The 18,372-nt window shown below is 40.5% G+C and overlaps 1 protein-coding gene across 4 annotated transcripts in view; it reads left to right on the top strand.

Moving 5' to 3' along the window:
• bcas3 (BCAS3 microtubule associated cell migration factor) overlaps positions 1-18,372 on the top strand; it is a 308,540-nt gene that overhangs the window by 287,063 nt on the left and 3,105 nt on the right. Inside the window, exon 25 of one of the 4 annotated variants that reach the window (XM_035623525.1) lies at positions 12,826-13,521. The exons of the other annotated variants lie outside the window; for them this stretch is intronic. Within the exon in view, the coding sequence (XP_035479418.1) occupies positions 12,826-12,956 (131 nt within the window). The 3' untranslated portion in view covers positions 12,957-13,521. Of the gene's footprint in view, positions 1-12,825; positions 13,522-18,372 lie in introns of those variants that run through there. 4 annotated transcript variants of the gene reach the window in all.

The following is an 18,372-nucleotide window of genomic DNA, read 5'->3' as shown; positions in this document are numbered from 1 at the left end:
TTCTCTTGTCACGGTACAATAAAGCAGCTGATCCGTGTGCACGAGCTGTCTTACAGCCTGAAGCCATGCAAACAAGCTGCCCGGGAAGAAAACTTTTTTTTATATAAAAATGAATAGCCTCTTTAAGTTTTGGAATTATATAAATCATTCCATAGAAAACCTCATTAATTGGTCTATTAAGTAAACAGGAAAACTAGACTGCACGCCTGTTCAGACAGCTGTGTGATTTAATGGTTGTACAATACGTCCTGTATTTAAATTGGCCACATACTCCATTCACACAAAGCCACACTATTATCCTGCCGACTGACTGCATACTTTGTTATTCAGCCTTGTTTTAGTACACTGATACCTATCATAAGAGCAACAACACACAAGGACGGGTGGAGGGGTGCAAGTGGTGTACAGGCTCGGAGGTCCTCCTCTATCAATTAGTGCAGATGTCTGCTGGCTTCAGTTCTACACTCACCCATAACCATACAGTCGTTCACACCAACAGGAGCAACATGCATGGCAGCCTTGTATGTAAACTTGTCCGGCGTCTTGTGGTGTTCGACTGGCTGACTCTTACTGCTCTCCTTCATTCACTGACGAGAAAAACACAGACAGTTGACATGCTGAGAACACTGTCACAGGAATAATGTCAATTTGGTCACACTTTGGCTTGATGGTGTAATGTTGGTGTGTGTCTCTGTTAAGTATCTATAGTGTAAAATGGTGCCTTCACACAATTGGCATCTCTTTACTCACGCAAAGTTTGGTTGCTGGAACATTTGTGCTTAATGCAAATATTTGCTCGTTCTCCCTTTCACTTTCTCCCAAAAACCTCCTCTGAACAAATACACACACACACCTGAACTGTTACATGTAAAAAAGGCAGACTGGAATACCGATGGGAAAGCCACACAGAGTGTTTGCCCTAACTTGGGCTAAAGCTAGTGTCCAACTAGTAAATTGTGTCAAAAAGCTTGGGCTGCCCACACACAGCGACAATAGTGGTACTCCATTTCTGATACAATGACAGGAGGTCTGATGACAGTGATGGAGGGAGTTTAACTGGCTATCACGTCAAGGCATCACGCAAATATTTTGCTTGAGTTGAAATATTTGAACTTGAGCGACATTGTCACATTGTAGTTTCATGGCATTATGTAAAAGGTATATCAGTGATTAATTGTCTGTTGAGAAATGCTAGGGTTGAGTAAAGTTCATTTTTGGTGATGAAATAGTCTTGTGAAAGAATTACCATAGAAGTATGCAAAGGTGTTCAGATGAGGTGAAGTTTGCCACACACGGCAGCTGCTTTAAATGGCTTGCACTTCCTTCATAGAATTCTTGTGAGCATGGAATTATCCATATTATCCGTCACAAAGTGTCTCATTGTTCGTACATTGTTCATTGTTTTACTTCTTGAACAGCAGTCTAATTTGATGTTTAGGAGGTGGTGAAGAAATCCCAAAAGGTTTGGTCTGGTTGACATTGCATATGATTCTCATTATTTTAATCAGACAAATTCAGTGAGTCATTGATTATGTTTCTAATTGATCCAAGTTATAGTAAAGTTATAGTTAATTAAACTGATTAGCCTTTATTATCATTGAGCAAGACAAGAAAACTCTCGTGCACTTTGTTTGCGTGAGATGTGATATAAAGTAGTTTGTTTGATGTGGATTGAAACTCTCCCACACAGACACACTTACAAAGGATTTATATAAACTTGACTGCAGCTTCATCATTAGGTTAATGACCTGCAGTGGTCAAACAGTGACTGGTAGACATAAATTAACAAAGAGTGAAATACTGGCCAGCGGAAGACACGGAAAAGACATTGGAGAGTTGAATGTGTGTCTGCTTTTGGTTTCCTCGAGTGAACTCAATGTAATGGTTTTCAACACACCAGTCTAATTCCAAGTCCTCTCAGACAGCTAGCTGGATGAATAATGAATCAAACATGTCTCCTCAAAATTTGAGCCCACCCATCCATTGACGTCTTTTACATTTCAATTGACATAAATATGGCCAATCTTTAGCTTACGGCTTTTTTGCAAATTCCATATGTCAACAGCTGTAAGTATATAGTCTGTAGCACAACTCTGGCTATGATCTCAATAGCTGGACTAATGTACAGACTGAAGTACTCACGCAATTGACCGTACACACACACACACACACACACACACACACACACACACACACACATACACCACTGCGATACTTGACTAACTCAAAACTATTAGTTAATCATTTTGTGAAATGCCCAAAGGGCCATGTTGTCCCCTCGCTTTAACCAAAGAGAGAGGAGAGAGAGAGAGAGAGAGATCAAATGAGTGCACTCTCTCCCTGAAAGCTACTCAGCAGTGCCGTGACAGACACAGAGAAAAAACGCAGGGAGGAAGAGAGGGGGAAAGAAGACATTAGGGACCAAGTGAAAGAACAGAAAAGGGAATGTGAGGCTGGCTGAGGCCAGGGTGTACAGTGCTGTGGTGCTGAGAGAAGGGATGGAGAGTGAGGAAGCAGAGTGTGGTCATTATATCTGCCATTCAGCCACCACCACCCCCACCCCCCGTCAACCCCGCCACCTCTCTCTCTACCTCTCTCTCTACCTCTCTCTCTCTCTCTCTCTCTCTCTCTCTCTCTCTCTCTCTCTTCCTCTCCACAGTTGAGAGTTTGAGCATAATCTGCGGCGACAGTGTGAGATGATGAAGAATAATTCCTGAATTCAGAGCTGCCAGTGCTCGCCCCGCCTCCTCTACATCCTCCTCCTCCTCCTCATCCTCTCTCTCAACTCCACTGACAAGTCAGGCCTGGATATCATTGTATCATTTATCCCAGCCTCGCTTCTGCCACTCTGCCTCGTTTGCCCAGAGGGAAGTGTGAAAAGTATGCATGTGTGCAAGTGTAAGGGTGTGTGTGTGTGTGTGTGTGTGTGTGTGTGTGTGTGTGTGTGTGTGTGTGTGTGTGTGTGTGTTTTTTGTGTGTGTTTACATGTGTGAGGATGTCAGTGTGTGAATGAAAATGTGTCTGTGCATATTAGTGTCACTCTGTACTTGTGTGTATGTTGTGTGTGGAGCTCTAGCTGACTGCAAATGGGCTTTTGTGGAGTTTTTTTGGAGACTGCACTTAACAGCTCGCTCAAGGGAGACGCGCGCACACGCACACATGCACACACACACACACAAGGCTGTAAGGGCTAACAGAAAAGGAGGACTAGCGAGAACAGAGTGAGGGAGAATTAGGGCGAGAAAGAGAAAGAGGAAGATGGTGAGAGTGGTGGGAGGCACTTTTTAAAGCCCAGCTCCCGGTTCTGTTTTGGATCGGTGAGACAACAAGAGGGCTGAAGAGACGCACTTTGTGCAGAGTTTTAAAAATGGACTCGTGGCTGAGGGCGAGCCACTTCACCCAATCTGCTTCACCCCCAGCGGCGGTGGCTGCGCCCAGCAAAACACTTGTTGTCTATGCTGCTTCTGTAACTCTGCTGATTTTAGCAATGAGCTCGTCATGATCTGTGACCTGTCACTCAAACTGTATCCAGGCCATTTTGTCCAAACTGTCACATCAGCTGACACGAGTGACTTCCATCACACGATACATGAGTTGTTTGGAGTCATGACTATGTAATGTTAAGATACAAAAACACACATGGAGTACATTGCACACTGTATTGTGTCGGCACTGGAAATATCATGTTATTTGATGGCATTGTAGTTCTTAGCTTGTTGTGCCAAGCCACAAGTATTTCATCCTATTTCCTCTGAAATTACAAGTTTTTGCACAAGTGCGATACTAACCAGCAGATTTAAAATGTGAAAATGATACAGGAGTTCATGTCTGACCCCAGAGTTACACGAGCCAGTCTATAACTCAGGCCGGCTCTTAAACACACACAAGTCATTTTCTAATACCTTACACCTGGCTGAGTCAGCAGTTGCACTTTTTACACAGACTTCGGATTTTTGGTTTCAAGCAGATGCCAAATACCATATCTTGGTCTATTAATTTGTCAGTGCAACCTAAATAGCATTATACTTGTGCTGCTTGCATTGGAAATTGTAGCAGTCCTTTAGTCAATCTACCCCTGTAAATTCTCTTTAAGCAGACGCCAAATACCATATCTTGGTCTATTAATTTGTCAGTGCAAGCTAAATAGCATTATACTTGTGGTGCTTGCATTGGAAATTGTAGCAGTCCTATAGTCAATCTACCCCTGCAAGTTCTCTTTAAGCATTCTGTACTGAGACTGAATAATAAAAGATCATATATCCTAACCCATTCCTTTTCCTCCAGAAAGAAGTGTAAGTAAAACCTCAGTGTCAGACCTCGCAAAACAGCATGTTAAGCCCTTTCTCCCACACCTTTTTCGAAAATTGAACTGTTGTCAGGTAAAAATATCCCAGCTATGTAATTATTTGTATCCCTTGAGCAACTAGGATTGTTTGTTACAGAGGGCTACTTTTTGTCTTTGTTACGAGATGTTATGTTTTCGCAGGAAAAAAACATGCTTGAATAACTCTCCAAGAAAGCATTTCTGGGGAAAACAGATTTTTATATAGTGGTTTAGTCAATCAGTTTTTACAGTGACGATGTAATCCAGCAAACTGTGACACATCATATCAGAGATAAACTGCACATACAGTAGCAAGTACAGTATAATTATGTGAGATAGCGACAAACTGCAGCCACACATTCAGTGTAGGCAGGTTTGTATTCACACGTGTGTCAGTCACACCTCTAACAGGGCAGTGCATACACTCAACAAACATGTATACACACATTCTACTCACACCCTGTCACAATGACTCTTTGTATGTTCATATATATTAGGCACACAAAATCTCTCCTGACATGACCCTGCATCCAGGTGTGTGTGAGTTTCAATAAAATATGGTGGCATGAATAAATGATTGGATACATAGTGGAGATGAGCCAGGCCAGCTTTCCTCAGCTCTGGAACTTCCTGTCAACAGAATGTCCTATCACGGACTCGTCTGCGTGCATGAATATGTACACACAATAGTCAGCCACAACATTAACCCAGTTACCAGTTTTAATGTTGTGTCTAAGACGTGGTGTGTATTTACAGTATATTCAGAATATGAATTCATATAAGTCTTCCTTCTAACAATTGAGCGATAATTAAGGGAATATGATAGAAGCAGAAGTCCCTTATCTTTTTAATCCTTCCAACATTTCACCAAAAGGCTGGTCCATGTGGCTGAGTCATACCAGTCATACAAGTGCCCGAGAAACCCATCACACAAAACTCCACCACTGCAGTACCAACCAGCCGCTCTGCACTCCATCCCTCCTCTCTTCAACCACTGGGTCCACAACATCCTCAACGATAGACCAGAGGCTGTTAGAATAGGCACAGTCACATCATTAGCCATCATCATCATCAACACCGTAGCACCCTGGGGTTGCGTCCACATTTCCTTCCTCTACACAGCTGACCGCATCAGCACTTCAATAGAAGTGCTGATGTGCAAAACCAAGACAGTAACAGTTAACACATCACTGATATTGGGCAGCTGTGGCTCAGGAGGTAGAGTCGTTCGTCCACCAACCTTTTATCCCAGCTTCCGCCAGTCCACATGCCTATGTGTCCTTTAGCAAGACACTTACCCTAAATTGCCTCTGGCAGCTCTTTTGGCAGTGTATGAATGTGTATTTACCATGTCCATAAATTATCCCAGCAGAGTCTCCACATCACACTTGACCCCAGAGCACTTTCTGCACATTATTGAAATCCTCACGCTGTACTGTTCCCCCTCACCATGTTAGCTATCCCCAGTAAAAAAAGAAATAAGTTTAAAAAAACAACAACCAATAAGCAGTAAAATGAAGCGGTTAAGTGTTTTGGAAGTCAGATATTCCAGTTAATGAATGCAGCTCAGCAGTGAGCAGCTGAAGCTAAACAGGTAGCTCTGGTCGTCCCCTAATCTAAAGGTTCAATCCCCAGCTCGTTGATGTTGCATGTTGAAATGTCCTCAGACAAAACACTCAATTTGGATTTATATATAGAATAGAAATAGAAATATATATCAGAGCTGTATGAATGGGTGAATGTGACCCATATTGTGCTCTCCGTGGTTATTTAAACTAGAAAAATCGTATACAAATGCAGTCATTTGGTCACTAAATAATCCATTAGTTGTGATGGTGATTCTTTTCATATATTCAATAAAAACACACAAAAAATATAAAATAAAGACAATAATCCCAAAACAAATCCCAAGTGATTTGAAAGTGACAATAAAGTGTCCTCCTTTGCAGTTGTGCTGTATGACGAAACATTACCACACATTTCCATCTTTCATATATTCTAAACACTTTATTTCTTCTCTGTTTTTAGCACTTCCCAAGCACGGTTTCCCAACTACCATTATCCTTCCATTAATATTGACCATAAAGTCATAATGATTACTTCATCTTTATTTCTTGTTCACATCAGAACAGACCAGAGTCATAATTTTGGACAATTTTAGCTGCCTGCACAACTGACATTACATTTTAATGTGTGCATTAGCTGACACTTGTCGAAATGAAAGTGGGCATGTCACAAGCCATGTGCCTTCATCACTCAACCACATCTCGGTTCTCCCTCCGAGAGTGTTTACGTCAGTGAAAAAATGATTATGATTATTCTAGAAAAGAAAGCAATCCAAGTGGCAGCCTATTCTCAAAGATTCAGATCTTTATGAGACACCAACACAGTTTTTCTAAATGCAACAGCCCTGCTTAATTCGAACTGGTTTTACCTCATGTGTGTGGTGTAGAATGAGACAGCTTGAACACATTAGCACATTTTACAGGATGACACTCTTTGAGGCTTTTTGATTTAACAGTCATATCTTCTCTTTCGGAAGAGGAAGAGGGGGAGCATCAATTTCATGATAAAGAAAGTATGTTAGTCAAATCAGCAACGGCCAGAGAATTAAAGTTATATCATGATATCATGTTCTGTGTGTTTGTACTCAAATCCAGACTGGTTCAGACTAAGACATTGGGGATCTGTGCAGCCACATGAAAGCCTCGTGTGATTATTCCACATAAAAAAGATTAGAGCTGATGTATGAAAAGCATGTGCTTAATGTTGATGCTATAGAGATAATGTTGTCTCTCTTTTCCACTCCCCCTCATTCAAAATACAAACAAGTGCAATACAAGGATGTCTAATTCGGTAATTAGGAATTGAGCCGAAATTATACTAGTGATGAGCACAATAAACAAGCTGACTTTGAGAGGAAGGTTACACGAGATAGCAGGAGCTTCCTTTCACATCGGTAGCTATTTCAAGCCTCTGGGGGGTTTGGATATGTGCTGTTTGTCTGTTAACAGGTTAAAAGGAAGTTTAAAACTGAGAGAAGCCTGTGGATTGGTTGATGAAGTGGATTACAGTCTGCAATTTAAGATGATTCCCTTCATTTGGTAATCAACTGATGAATGCGGTTCATAACATTGTAGCTCGTCTATGCACTGTGACTGTTCAAGTGTCAGAGTTTATCAAGAAAATTGGTATCTTTTATTCTAGAGTAACCCAATGTGTCTTTTTCTGGAAATATGCCAAAATGTTCATCTTGCATATAGTTTACTGTATATTAGTGCGGGTAAAGTAAATAAACCAGTAAAATATCTGGTATTTAGGGGTCATGGGTGTTGATGATTGAGTGTATGGCCTATTTTTTGTGAACCGTATCACCTGTTCATGATTACATATCAGTATGAACCCGTATCAATAAAGAATAATAGCCCTTATACATAGACATTCTGTCTTCTGCCCATGACCGTAAGTGGATATGTCACAATATCAGAATTGGTTAGTTTCTTGATGGCAACACTCACTGTGATTTGTTTTAAGGCAAATTGTTTTGGGTTGGCAACTGTCCATATCTTTGTGCATATCCTTGCCGGTTGCTCACATTCAATGTAAATCTTCCATTTCCTGCTTTTCTGAACTGTATATAACCTGTTCAAAGAAAGTGTAAGTGCTTCTCGTGAAAGCAGATAAAAGAAATCATATTTGTCAGAGGTCAAACCTCAGGTCGAAAGCTGACCTTTTTCTACCCTACAACTAGCTTGCTGTTTGTTCAAACAGCAGAATGATAGATTTGTTCCAGCTTTTCTACTGTATATAAAGGAAATCCATAATGTAATGGAAGTTGCCCTTTGTATCCAGCTTCTCTTCCACAAGCTATATCAAGGAGCTCTTTGACACTCACTAGCTGAACTTTTCCCCTGTTGACCTTTCGCTGGCTGCTTTGTTGATTGAATGTGTGTTTTTCTGCATGTCGCTCAGGGTTAACCTGCACACAAATGCAAGATGGTGTTGAGTTTAATGGAGTCATGCTCATCTTCTTACAAGCTACACGTGTTTGCTTTCTGTTTGCTGCTGTTTTGGTTTTACACTTGTTCAGGGGCTAGGACTCATCAACGTAATTGACGTCATCCATCAGGACAATTGTGCATCCAAAAGAAGGATGCGCATGTTCCATAACAGTACATCCAGGGGTCCAAGCATGAGTCATAAAGTGTGGGAGTATTTAAGACAGAGACCCACCAATGTGGTTCTCTATGTGTCACCTAATGTTGTTGTCCGGCTATTTAATGTTTTCTGACTAGTTTAATGTTTAGTTTAATGTAGTTTTAGGAAAAGGTTTAAACAGCAGTTACAGCCTGTGAATCATTTCAGTGTCTAGTGTGTATTACATAAATTTAATTGTGTTACCAATTCAGCAATATCAATTATCATCGATCATCAGAAAAGATGCCCAGCTGAAAGGTATTTGGCCTGATGTGCACAGGCAGGTTAGACTGTGTGATGAGGAAGGAGCATCAAAGTCCTTCATGGGGCAAAATTTCTCCTGTCCTCATATTGTTCACGTGTCATAAGACGCACTCAAATGTGCCTTTTGATTTTTCCATAAAATAACAAAAGTGGATGCTCTGTATTATTTCCAACATTAAGCCTTACCCAATTTCTATGGAAGACCATTATGGGATGTCACATGCTAGGCCTTAGGTAGAATTGATGTAACATATGATGGTATTCTATATGAAAACAAATTAACAGACTTTCGGTGCTTCTGATTTTAGTGGTATCCAAGGTTTCATTTGGTGTCAAACCTACCCCATTTAAGTGATGAAACCAGGTGACATTATTATAGAGTGTTAAATTACACAAAGAAAGTATCCATCGTAGGTTGGATTGGATGGATGGGTCAACCAAATGTCAGACTTCAACAAGGCAGACCACTGTTTGCTTCCTGTTTCCAACTGCCAAGTCAATGATGTTTTTGTTTTAGGCATGACCCTGATCGTTTAACCAAGGAGCTTTTTTTGAAACCATGACAAGGAAGGTCCCTCACCTTCACAGATTAGTCATTTTAATCATGAAGTCGTTTCCAGAAACTGAATTTCAAATTTTAACCCAAACCATCACCAAACCTAAACACTGATGTACACAACAACCTAGAAGTTGCTAACAAACCTTAATCAACGCATTGTCACGTCATTTAACTGATTGCATTTTTTAAACAGTGAATAGAAATGTTTTTAAAGACAGACAAATGATAACAGGGTCAGATCAGTAAATGTTTCATCCTAGAGTTTATGAGCGAACAACACTGTTGTTGTAATTGGAGGACTTGGTGTGAATCTTATGAAGACAGAGAAATGTATTAAGCCCAAATGGTGTAGTGGTTAGTGCTGTCACCTCACAGCAAGAAGGTTCCAGTTCAAACCAACCAGGGCCTTTCTGTGTGGAGTTTGCATGTTCTCCCCGTGTATGCGTGGGTTCACTCCGGGTTCTCCGGCTTCCTCCGGAATGGGGTTAGGTAAATTGAAGACTCTAAATTGACCGTAGGAGTGAATGTGACAGTGAATGGTTGTCAGTCTGTGTATGTGGCCCTGCGATAGGCTGGCGACCTGTCCAGGTTGTACCCCGCCTCTTGCCCAATGTCAGCTGGGATTGGCTCCAGCCCCCCCACGACCCTTAAGTGGATTAATCGGTAGACGATGGATGGATGGATGGCATATGTAGGGTTACAGCAGGAAACATATAAATCAACCAAACAAATGATCTAGTACAGTACATGCAAGGAGGTAGAAAAGATACAAAATAAAATAGAAACAACTATCAGCTAGAATAGAGTTTATCTGACACCACTTCTGAAGATTAATATGTTCCTGTATGACACCACTCCTTAAGATTAATATGTTTCGAATATTCATTGTACTGTGATGGTTAGAATCCTGGCACACAAAATATCTGTGCAGAAGTGTAGCATAATGTCAAGGTTTTAACCCAGGGATAGAAATCTAGGAGTCATTTACTGACCGTTACAAAGATATAGACGTTGGCTTTGAGAATCACCCAGGATTTCACTCAAAATGAAGCCTTTGTATTTTGTTATGTTACTTAGTTAATTTGTTCAGGTTTTTCATTTACTTGTTCGCTCAGAACCCAAATTGTAATAAATTGTAGTTTCCCTTTAACAGTGCTTATACTGTACTGTGCATGTGCCTTCAGGAGGTGCCCCAGGTTGTTTTATTGAATTTAATTGAATTTCCTGTAGTTTGATGTGTTTGTTAAATCTATTACAAATTCAGCTTAAAAATACTCAATACAACATTATTTTCCATGCCTTTTTTGTTTGTCATTCATTTAACAGATCGGTCTGTTGTTGTTTTCTTTTGGCTCATGTCTGGGACCAGCAATTGCCTTATAAAAGCAGTTTCATAGTGTCCAATGAGGCAGCTGCCAGTCTGCTCTGGGTTATTGGCCAGTCACAGCCTGGGTCACCAGTAGGTTTTCATTAGAGGCCTAATTCAAAGCGGCCTAAGTAGAGTGTCAGAAGCGTCCCAGCCTGTTGTTGGCACCCTTTATAACCCACTCTAATGAGTTGCCACTGGGAATGTTTTGGCTTGTTATGTATATGGACCTGGTGTAGCTTACAATGCAATATATGGTGAGAGATGACGAAGAGAAAGTCCCCGCTCAAAGACCTGAATTAGCCCCATGAATCACTTACATTCCTTTTCATTTGTTCCTTAATCACACAACCTGTTGAGTGTTGTGATTCATGGAACTAGCTGCTGGCTGTTATTTACCTTATAGAGGTCAAGCACGAGGCTGCCATGCATTCTCAGTGGACTTACCAGTGTAACGCCTTCACACTGTTAGTGAGGTGTTTCAGGTGCTGTTAGCATTTCTTTGCCTCTGTAATTACTCAGAAAAGAAGTGGACTGTTTGATCATCAGTCAAGGTGTTTTTGAATTCAGGACTGCAGCATTGACCTTAACACCGGTGGGCTCTTGCCAATTTGTTTCCTGGTAACTGCCAAATGTGAATGGATACGTACATTCAGCTTGATCCCAAGCATTTGAGCAATGATACACTGAAGGATGTTTCCACATCCATCGTGTTGATTTCTGAGATATTGTATATGGTTGTGTGTGTGTTTGTGTGAGTGTGTGTGTGTTTATGTGTGTTTGCGTGCATTGCCAGCTGCATTTATGTGCGTTGGCCTTTACACAGCAGGGTGTGTTAAGCTGGGCTTTTCACAGTCCATCAGGATGATCTCCGGTAGATGTTAATGAGCTTTCCCACTAATGTGGACTGAGTCATCCAACTGGACAGCTTTCTAAGGATTGTGCAAAGCAAGGTCTCACATAGTGATGCTGAAATGCTTTCATGTGTAAAACATCTGTAAGTCCAGGTATTAATGGTATTTTACATGTGTTATTCAGTTGACCTCTGTATCTTAAGTTATAACATACCAACACTATAGTTGAACAGCTTTGGGAATACAAAAAAAAATTATGGCCTATCAGAAGCAACTTTTATTTCCCACCGAGCCCAGCCCATCACCAACCAGTTTTAATCATGCTGTTTTCTACCATGAGTTCCTGTTGAGAAAGACAACCAATTGACATTATTTGCCTAGCACAGTGAACCTAATTATCAACGTGTTCTTTAAATTTGTGTTTTATCCTTTATTGTTAAAGAATAATTTGAATTGTGTGGGGGATTATTTGTGTGCGGGGGAGGGGGAGTGATCATGGCTCTGGATTAAAATATCATTTCCACCATGAGCTGATCTGTTATCACTGCAAGTAGAGACAAACCCATGGTTTATAGCATCATCATCATTATAAAAATGTAGCTTCTGTCTGAATGCTAGTGTAGCTCATACATGATCATCAGTTAAGATAGTAACAGTAACAAGAATGGCACTGACAGCGCATACCTCTGCCAAGGCCCAACAGTCCCCTTATGAAACCACATTTAAATCCGCTAGAACTAGATTCGTATTTGGATCCTCACCAAATTGCACACACTCGTAGATATCAATCACCTACATCTACCTGATATTCTCATCAAGATTCATGCATTATTCCATGAGATATCTGTGAAAGTGTGAAAGGAATGCAATGGTAAAGAGAGTGATTAAGAAGTACTGGATCCCTGCAAACATTTTTTGGGTTCTCTCTTGGCCCATGTCCCATCTTTCCACTAAGTTTAATGTAAATCTGTTTGCATAATCCTGCTAACAAACAAACCAACAAACAGGCGGGTGAAAATATAACCTCCTTGGCAGAGGTAATGATAACACAGTACCAACCAAGTTCATTGATGGTAAATGGACTGTATTTACTTCTTATCTTATCGAACCACTCAAAGCACTTTACAGTACAAGTCACATTCACCCATTCACACACACATTCATACAGCACTGCTATTTACCGCACATTTTCAGTCCCATTCTTGCACTGCCAGAGGCAACCGCATTGCCAGACCATTTTATGCTTCATCTCATGCTTCAGGTGCCCCTGACACAGTGCAGTCTTCTCCTAAACAAAAGGTATTGCTGACAAAAGACTATCTACACTTCTGGAATCACCATAAGAAGAAGAAGGAGGCATCACGCACCATAATAATAATAATAATAACTTAATATACTTTCATATGGCGCCTTTCAAGGGACCCATGGACGCTTTACATTTACATAAAGCGACGCAAAATGAAATCCAGCTTCAAGTTTAAGTGTTTTGCCTAAGGAAACATCAGCATGCGGATTGGGGGAAGCGGGGATCGTCTCCATCTCCTGAGCCACAGCCACCACTTGGATCTTGGAAAGCAACAACACCACAAAAGGATGTCTGACAGGAAAGAAAACAGGAGCATTCAGACAGGGCTCAAATAAACCGTAAAACAACCATTAAATATTTTCTTCCTGGCTTAACTTTGAATGACATACTATAGTTGTACAAGACCAGGCTTCCTGTGAAATGAGGGATTATTACCAACATTGTAGGTGCCCTCACTTTCATCTAGCCTCTAAATAACATCCTATAGGTAAATGTGTTAAAAATGCTACATTTACAACACATGTAATTTTTCAATTGTATCAGTGTAATTTTATTGCCAGATCACAGCGTTTGTGAGTGCAATGTTGGCAAAATAGTAGAAATGATTTCCAAAAATAAAAAATAATACCCAGATTTTAACAAGCAAAAATGTTTGTAGATGTTTTAAAGGTTTAAGTATATTTAACAGTATTTGTTGCACCTTGCATTTCAAAGTAGATTTTTAATCTGTGTTTTTAATAAAATGAAAGTGTGTATGCTGGAGTCTGTGTGTGTGTTTGTGTGAGGGTATAAAAGGATTAAAGCCTGTTCACAGCCGAGCGTGCAGAATGGACCATTTCTGACCGCTACCTCTGTATGTGCGAGTGGCTGATTAGATATTAACTCGCGAGTTCAAGTCTGTGAAAATAGTGACATTTTCTTCAGTGTTCAAAACTGCCAAGAAGCACTCCACCTCACACCCCACCCCCCGGTGTGGCCTGAAAAACGTCCCCGTTATCCCCAGCTGTGGCGTCCGCTGCTGTCTGGCCACTGGTGTCATCCCTTAATCCAACTCCTTTCCCAGCGGCCGTACACAGTCCCACAACAGCAACAGAAAAACTTTCAATGATTAGACCGAAAGCATGACAATATCTTGTGACAAAGCTTTCTCAGTCAAGAATATTTCATTTTAGTGATCAGTAAACTACTATTTGAGATTTTTTTCCCCTGAGAAGAATTAAGCTCTGGGGAGAACACTGCATACTACATCTGAAAAGTCACATTTAAGATGCTGCTATCAGCTTCCACATTTAAAATATGAATCATTGTTTGTATTGAAAAATTCATTTTCAGGATACGCTACCATATTACTTCAAATTATTTATCAGCCAACTCAGATCAACAATCTTTTAAAAGCCCATATCAGTCAAAAGCTTGCGTAGTTTCCATTTCTTCATTGGCCTCCCTCCAGAGCAGAATTATCTATACATCAAGTTGGACAAAACCACCTTGTAAATAACCATATTACTTTACCTTGCGATATACGCCCCAGAGGAAAAGATCACCAACATTAGAGCACTGGGGGATTGTATTAGGGGCGCTAGAGGTTAAGACTTGTTGAATAGCTGGTAGTCATCACACAATGAGGTGGATTAGGTAGCACTAGAAAGGGCCTTTAGGGCTTTACTGGGGTGTTCAGCAGCTTACGGTGCCTACAATAACACTGCAACAGTGGAGATCCAGCTGGGCTAGCTGAGGTTCGCATGATGGTCCACTGGTGGGGGACAGAGCAGGGGGGCATGAATTAAGACAAGGAATTATCAGTGAGTAAAAAGAACTATAGCAGCAAAGTAGCAAAGATTTCCAGTTACTTCCCAAACAACCCCTGTGTGTCACATTGGGAACCAGGGGAACTGAGGTGACGAGATGGCAAATGAGAACACAGGACTGCAGAGGAGAGGTAAAGCTCAGTCTCAGTGGCTCCAGCACTCTGGAGTCGTGGCTGGAAAAATGATATAATTACAGATGACCCATATTCGTACAGATAAAACTGCGGTATGCGTGCAGTGATACTTTATGAAAATATATGTGGTTTCAAAGTATAGAATTAGACTGCTAAGTTTGACATGATCACATTTTCTGGTGCTTTTACTATATATGCTTGGCTATAAGACAAGAGCTCACCAAGCTCTTTATTAGGAACACCTTACTAATACTGGGTAGTTCCTCTCTTTGTTCTCAAACACCCTTCGTTCTTTGTGTCATGGATTCATCGAGATGAACTTTCCTCTGAGATCCTGCTCCATGTTGACATGACTGCATCACATTATTTCTATAGATTTGTCAGATGAACATTCATGCTGCCGATCTACTGTTCTACTTCATCCCAAAGGTTTTCTACTGGTTCCACATCTGGTGACTGGGAAGATCACTAAAAGCTCACTGAACTCACTGTCATGTTCATGAAACCAGTTTGAGACTTTTACTTTGTGACATGAAGCATTGTCCTGTTGGACGTAGCCATTAGACGATGATGAACTTGGGCCATAAAGGGACGAAGATGGTCAGAAACAATACTCAGATAGACTCAGACATCAAACCATGACGAGGTTCCTGATAGTATCATCTGCAACCTCAGCAAAAATCCAGATTCATAGGACCAGGCTACATTTTTCCAGCCTCAAATTTCTGTTTTCTTGGCAGACTTGTGTGGAACCTGTCGTGTTCTTATGCTGCTGTTGAACCATCTACCTCAAGGTTGGACAATGCTTTTCTGCTCACTTGTTATAAAGAGTGGTTGTCTGAGTTTCTGTAGCCTTGCTGTCACGTCCAACAGGTCTGACCTCTCGTCAATAAGAACTGATGATCACTGGATGGTTTTTGTGGATGGTTCCATTTTGATTAAAAATTCTACAGACCTTTGAGTGTGAAAATCCCAGGTCAGCAGTTTCAGAAATACTGAAATCAGCCCGTGTGACACCAACAGTCATGTCGTGGTCAAAGTCACTCATTTTGAGTGAGGTTGGATGTGTACATGAATTGAAGTTCCTGACACCTTATTTTATACACTGCACTGTTGCCACATAATTGCATGAATGTCCAGGTGTTCAGATTTTTCTTAATATAAACCTTAAATAGTATATATTATCTTTCTCCTTACTGTATAGCCTGCCTCCATTCTTATAACCCTATTCCCACCATGGCATCATTTCAAAACCCCATTTCTCCACACAACACCTAAAAATTTAATAAAAGTATCTCAGTCTCTTGAATCTCAAAATATGATTTAAAACAAAAAAGTCAATCCCCAAACCTCAAAACAATTGAAATATCAATCAAGGAGATTTCAAAAGAAATACTAATGAAAAAAAATACATTTATGTGTGCACAAAACATACATGACATCTGAGAAAACATTTCAATATATTCAAATGGTATCAGAGTCTCATTGCCAAGTGAATTCATAGTCTTAACTAGCTGAAATGAAGGACACAATATTACATGATAGCATCAGGAAATTATTTATTTTCGACTACAAATTGATTGTGTATTATTTTGTTCCGTTCATTCAGCTCACTGATATATCCATACAAAGGACATGCAGCAGTTGATATATGACAGTATCTTTGTAGTTGTTAGCTTTATATAGTAACAATGTTATTATCCTGGGTTTCAGTTGAGACAAATGAGAGCTTTTTCATGTGTTTTATATTCAATTCAATTCGATTTTATTTGTATATTGCCAAATCACAACATGCATTGTCTCAAGATACTTTACATTTTAAGGTCAATATTACAATATTACAGGGAAAACCCAACAAATCCCACTATGAGCAAGCACCTAGTGACTGTGGAGGAGAAAAAACTCCCTTATATCAGGAAGAAATCTCTGGCAGAACCAGACTCAGTTGTGGGTGGCCATCTGTCTTGGCCGGTTGAGATGAGGAGAAAAATGGGGGAGAGAGGAGAGGTGGGCAGAAAGAGGGTGAGAGGAGAGACAGGAGGAGAAGGAGAGAGAGAGAGAACAGTTGTACAACCTCTTTAACCTCTACCAGACTGATACTTATAATTACACAAATAACACTGACACTTATAAAGGCAATGATGTTATTAATAACAATAATAATAATAATTAGACACACCCCTGGCCGAGACCCCTAAATTATCAAATGTATCAAATTTTTCACTGGTTCTAATGCATGTGCAAATCTTCGGGCAGGTCGGAGCACATTAAGTGCTTCAAATTAACGATTAATTTGCGCAATAATAATAATAATAATAATTCACTCAATTACAATAGGCTTGCTCTGACTTTGTCAGTGGAGCTCGGGCCCTGATAATAATGACTTGGATTCTGCAGCACTGGAGTCAGAGATACACTAGGAGAGAGAGAAAACACAGAGTTAGTGACATAATGTAAATTCATGGGGGCAGAGAGAGAGGGTCTTGACTGACTACTAAAATTGGAAGTTGATGATTAAAAAAATATGACATATACAATATACAACTATTTACAACATCATGCTATAGTACATTGTCTGAACACAGAGCGCAGGACACCAGCCGTCCTCTCCTGTGCCTAAGATTACTTCAGCATTTATGCTCTTTGTGGCATTGGGGAATTAAGGAGGAGGCTGCTGGGAGGGTGGCTAGTGGGCTAGGATACCACCAGAGTGGCACATTGCATGTTAGCCTGGATAAAAACAGTGTGGTTTGTATTAGGTTCCCTGGGCTAAAGTAAGATCCCCTACTTCCTGAATTCCCTCTGTGATAAAGACAATATCCATATATACATCTGCAGGACGTATTAAAGACGTGCTGTTGTTTTCTGTCAGTATAGTATTGGAATTTAAATAGAGTCTTAAGTTAATTAGCTCTGCTGTTCATCTCAAGGTCACTGATTTGTTCCACAGTTATGCTTTTGAGTGCAGTGTGAAAGGTCACCTCAAAGTGCAGAAAGAATTTATAGCATGGTATTATAGCTCAGTAAAAACTCCAGCAGTGGAAACTGTCTGAAATGGATACCAGAAACAAAAAACTCCAGGTCACAACAGATTACAGAGAGAATCACTGCTTTCATTTTGTCTGTATTTACACTTTGTGTGTGTGTGTGTGTGTGTGTTTGTGTGTTTGTGTGTTTGTGCGTGCGTGCGTGTGTGCGTGTGTGTGTGCGCATGCTCATTGACTGATATATAGTAAACCTGTATATATACAGATATACTATTATATATGTGTTTCATTACAATGTGCTATATTTGAATTTCAAATAAACAAAAGGTTGTGAAGGCAGAGCTCATACACTCTCGGACCACACATGCATTTTAGCTCTGTATCAGTAATAATCCCCGTCTCTGCTAACACACCTGAAAATGCATATCACGTGCACTGGGCATGTGCGTGCAGGTGTAAACAGGAAGCGGATTGTCTACAACAGTAAGAGCAGGGATTCCTTTTCTTTGACCAATAAGGAGGCGGAACTGTTTACTGACAGTGTTTACAAAGTTTTGCCTTCCCCGCTGGTAG

Source organism: Scophthalmus maximus, chromosome 11, assembly GCF_022379125.1.
Source record: "Scophthalmus maximus strain ysfricsl-2021 chromosome 11, ASM2237912v1, whole genome shotgun sequence".
Classification (NCBI taxonomy): Eukaryota; Metazoa; Chordata; class Actinopteri; order Pleuronectiformes; family Scophthalmidae; genus Scophthalmus; species Scophthalmus maximus.
Note: the sequence above shows the minus strand (reverse complement) of the source record. Positions and strands in the feature narration are given on the sequence as shown.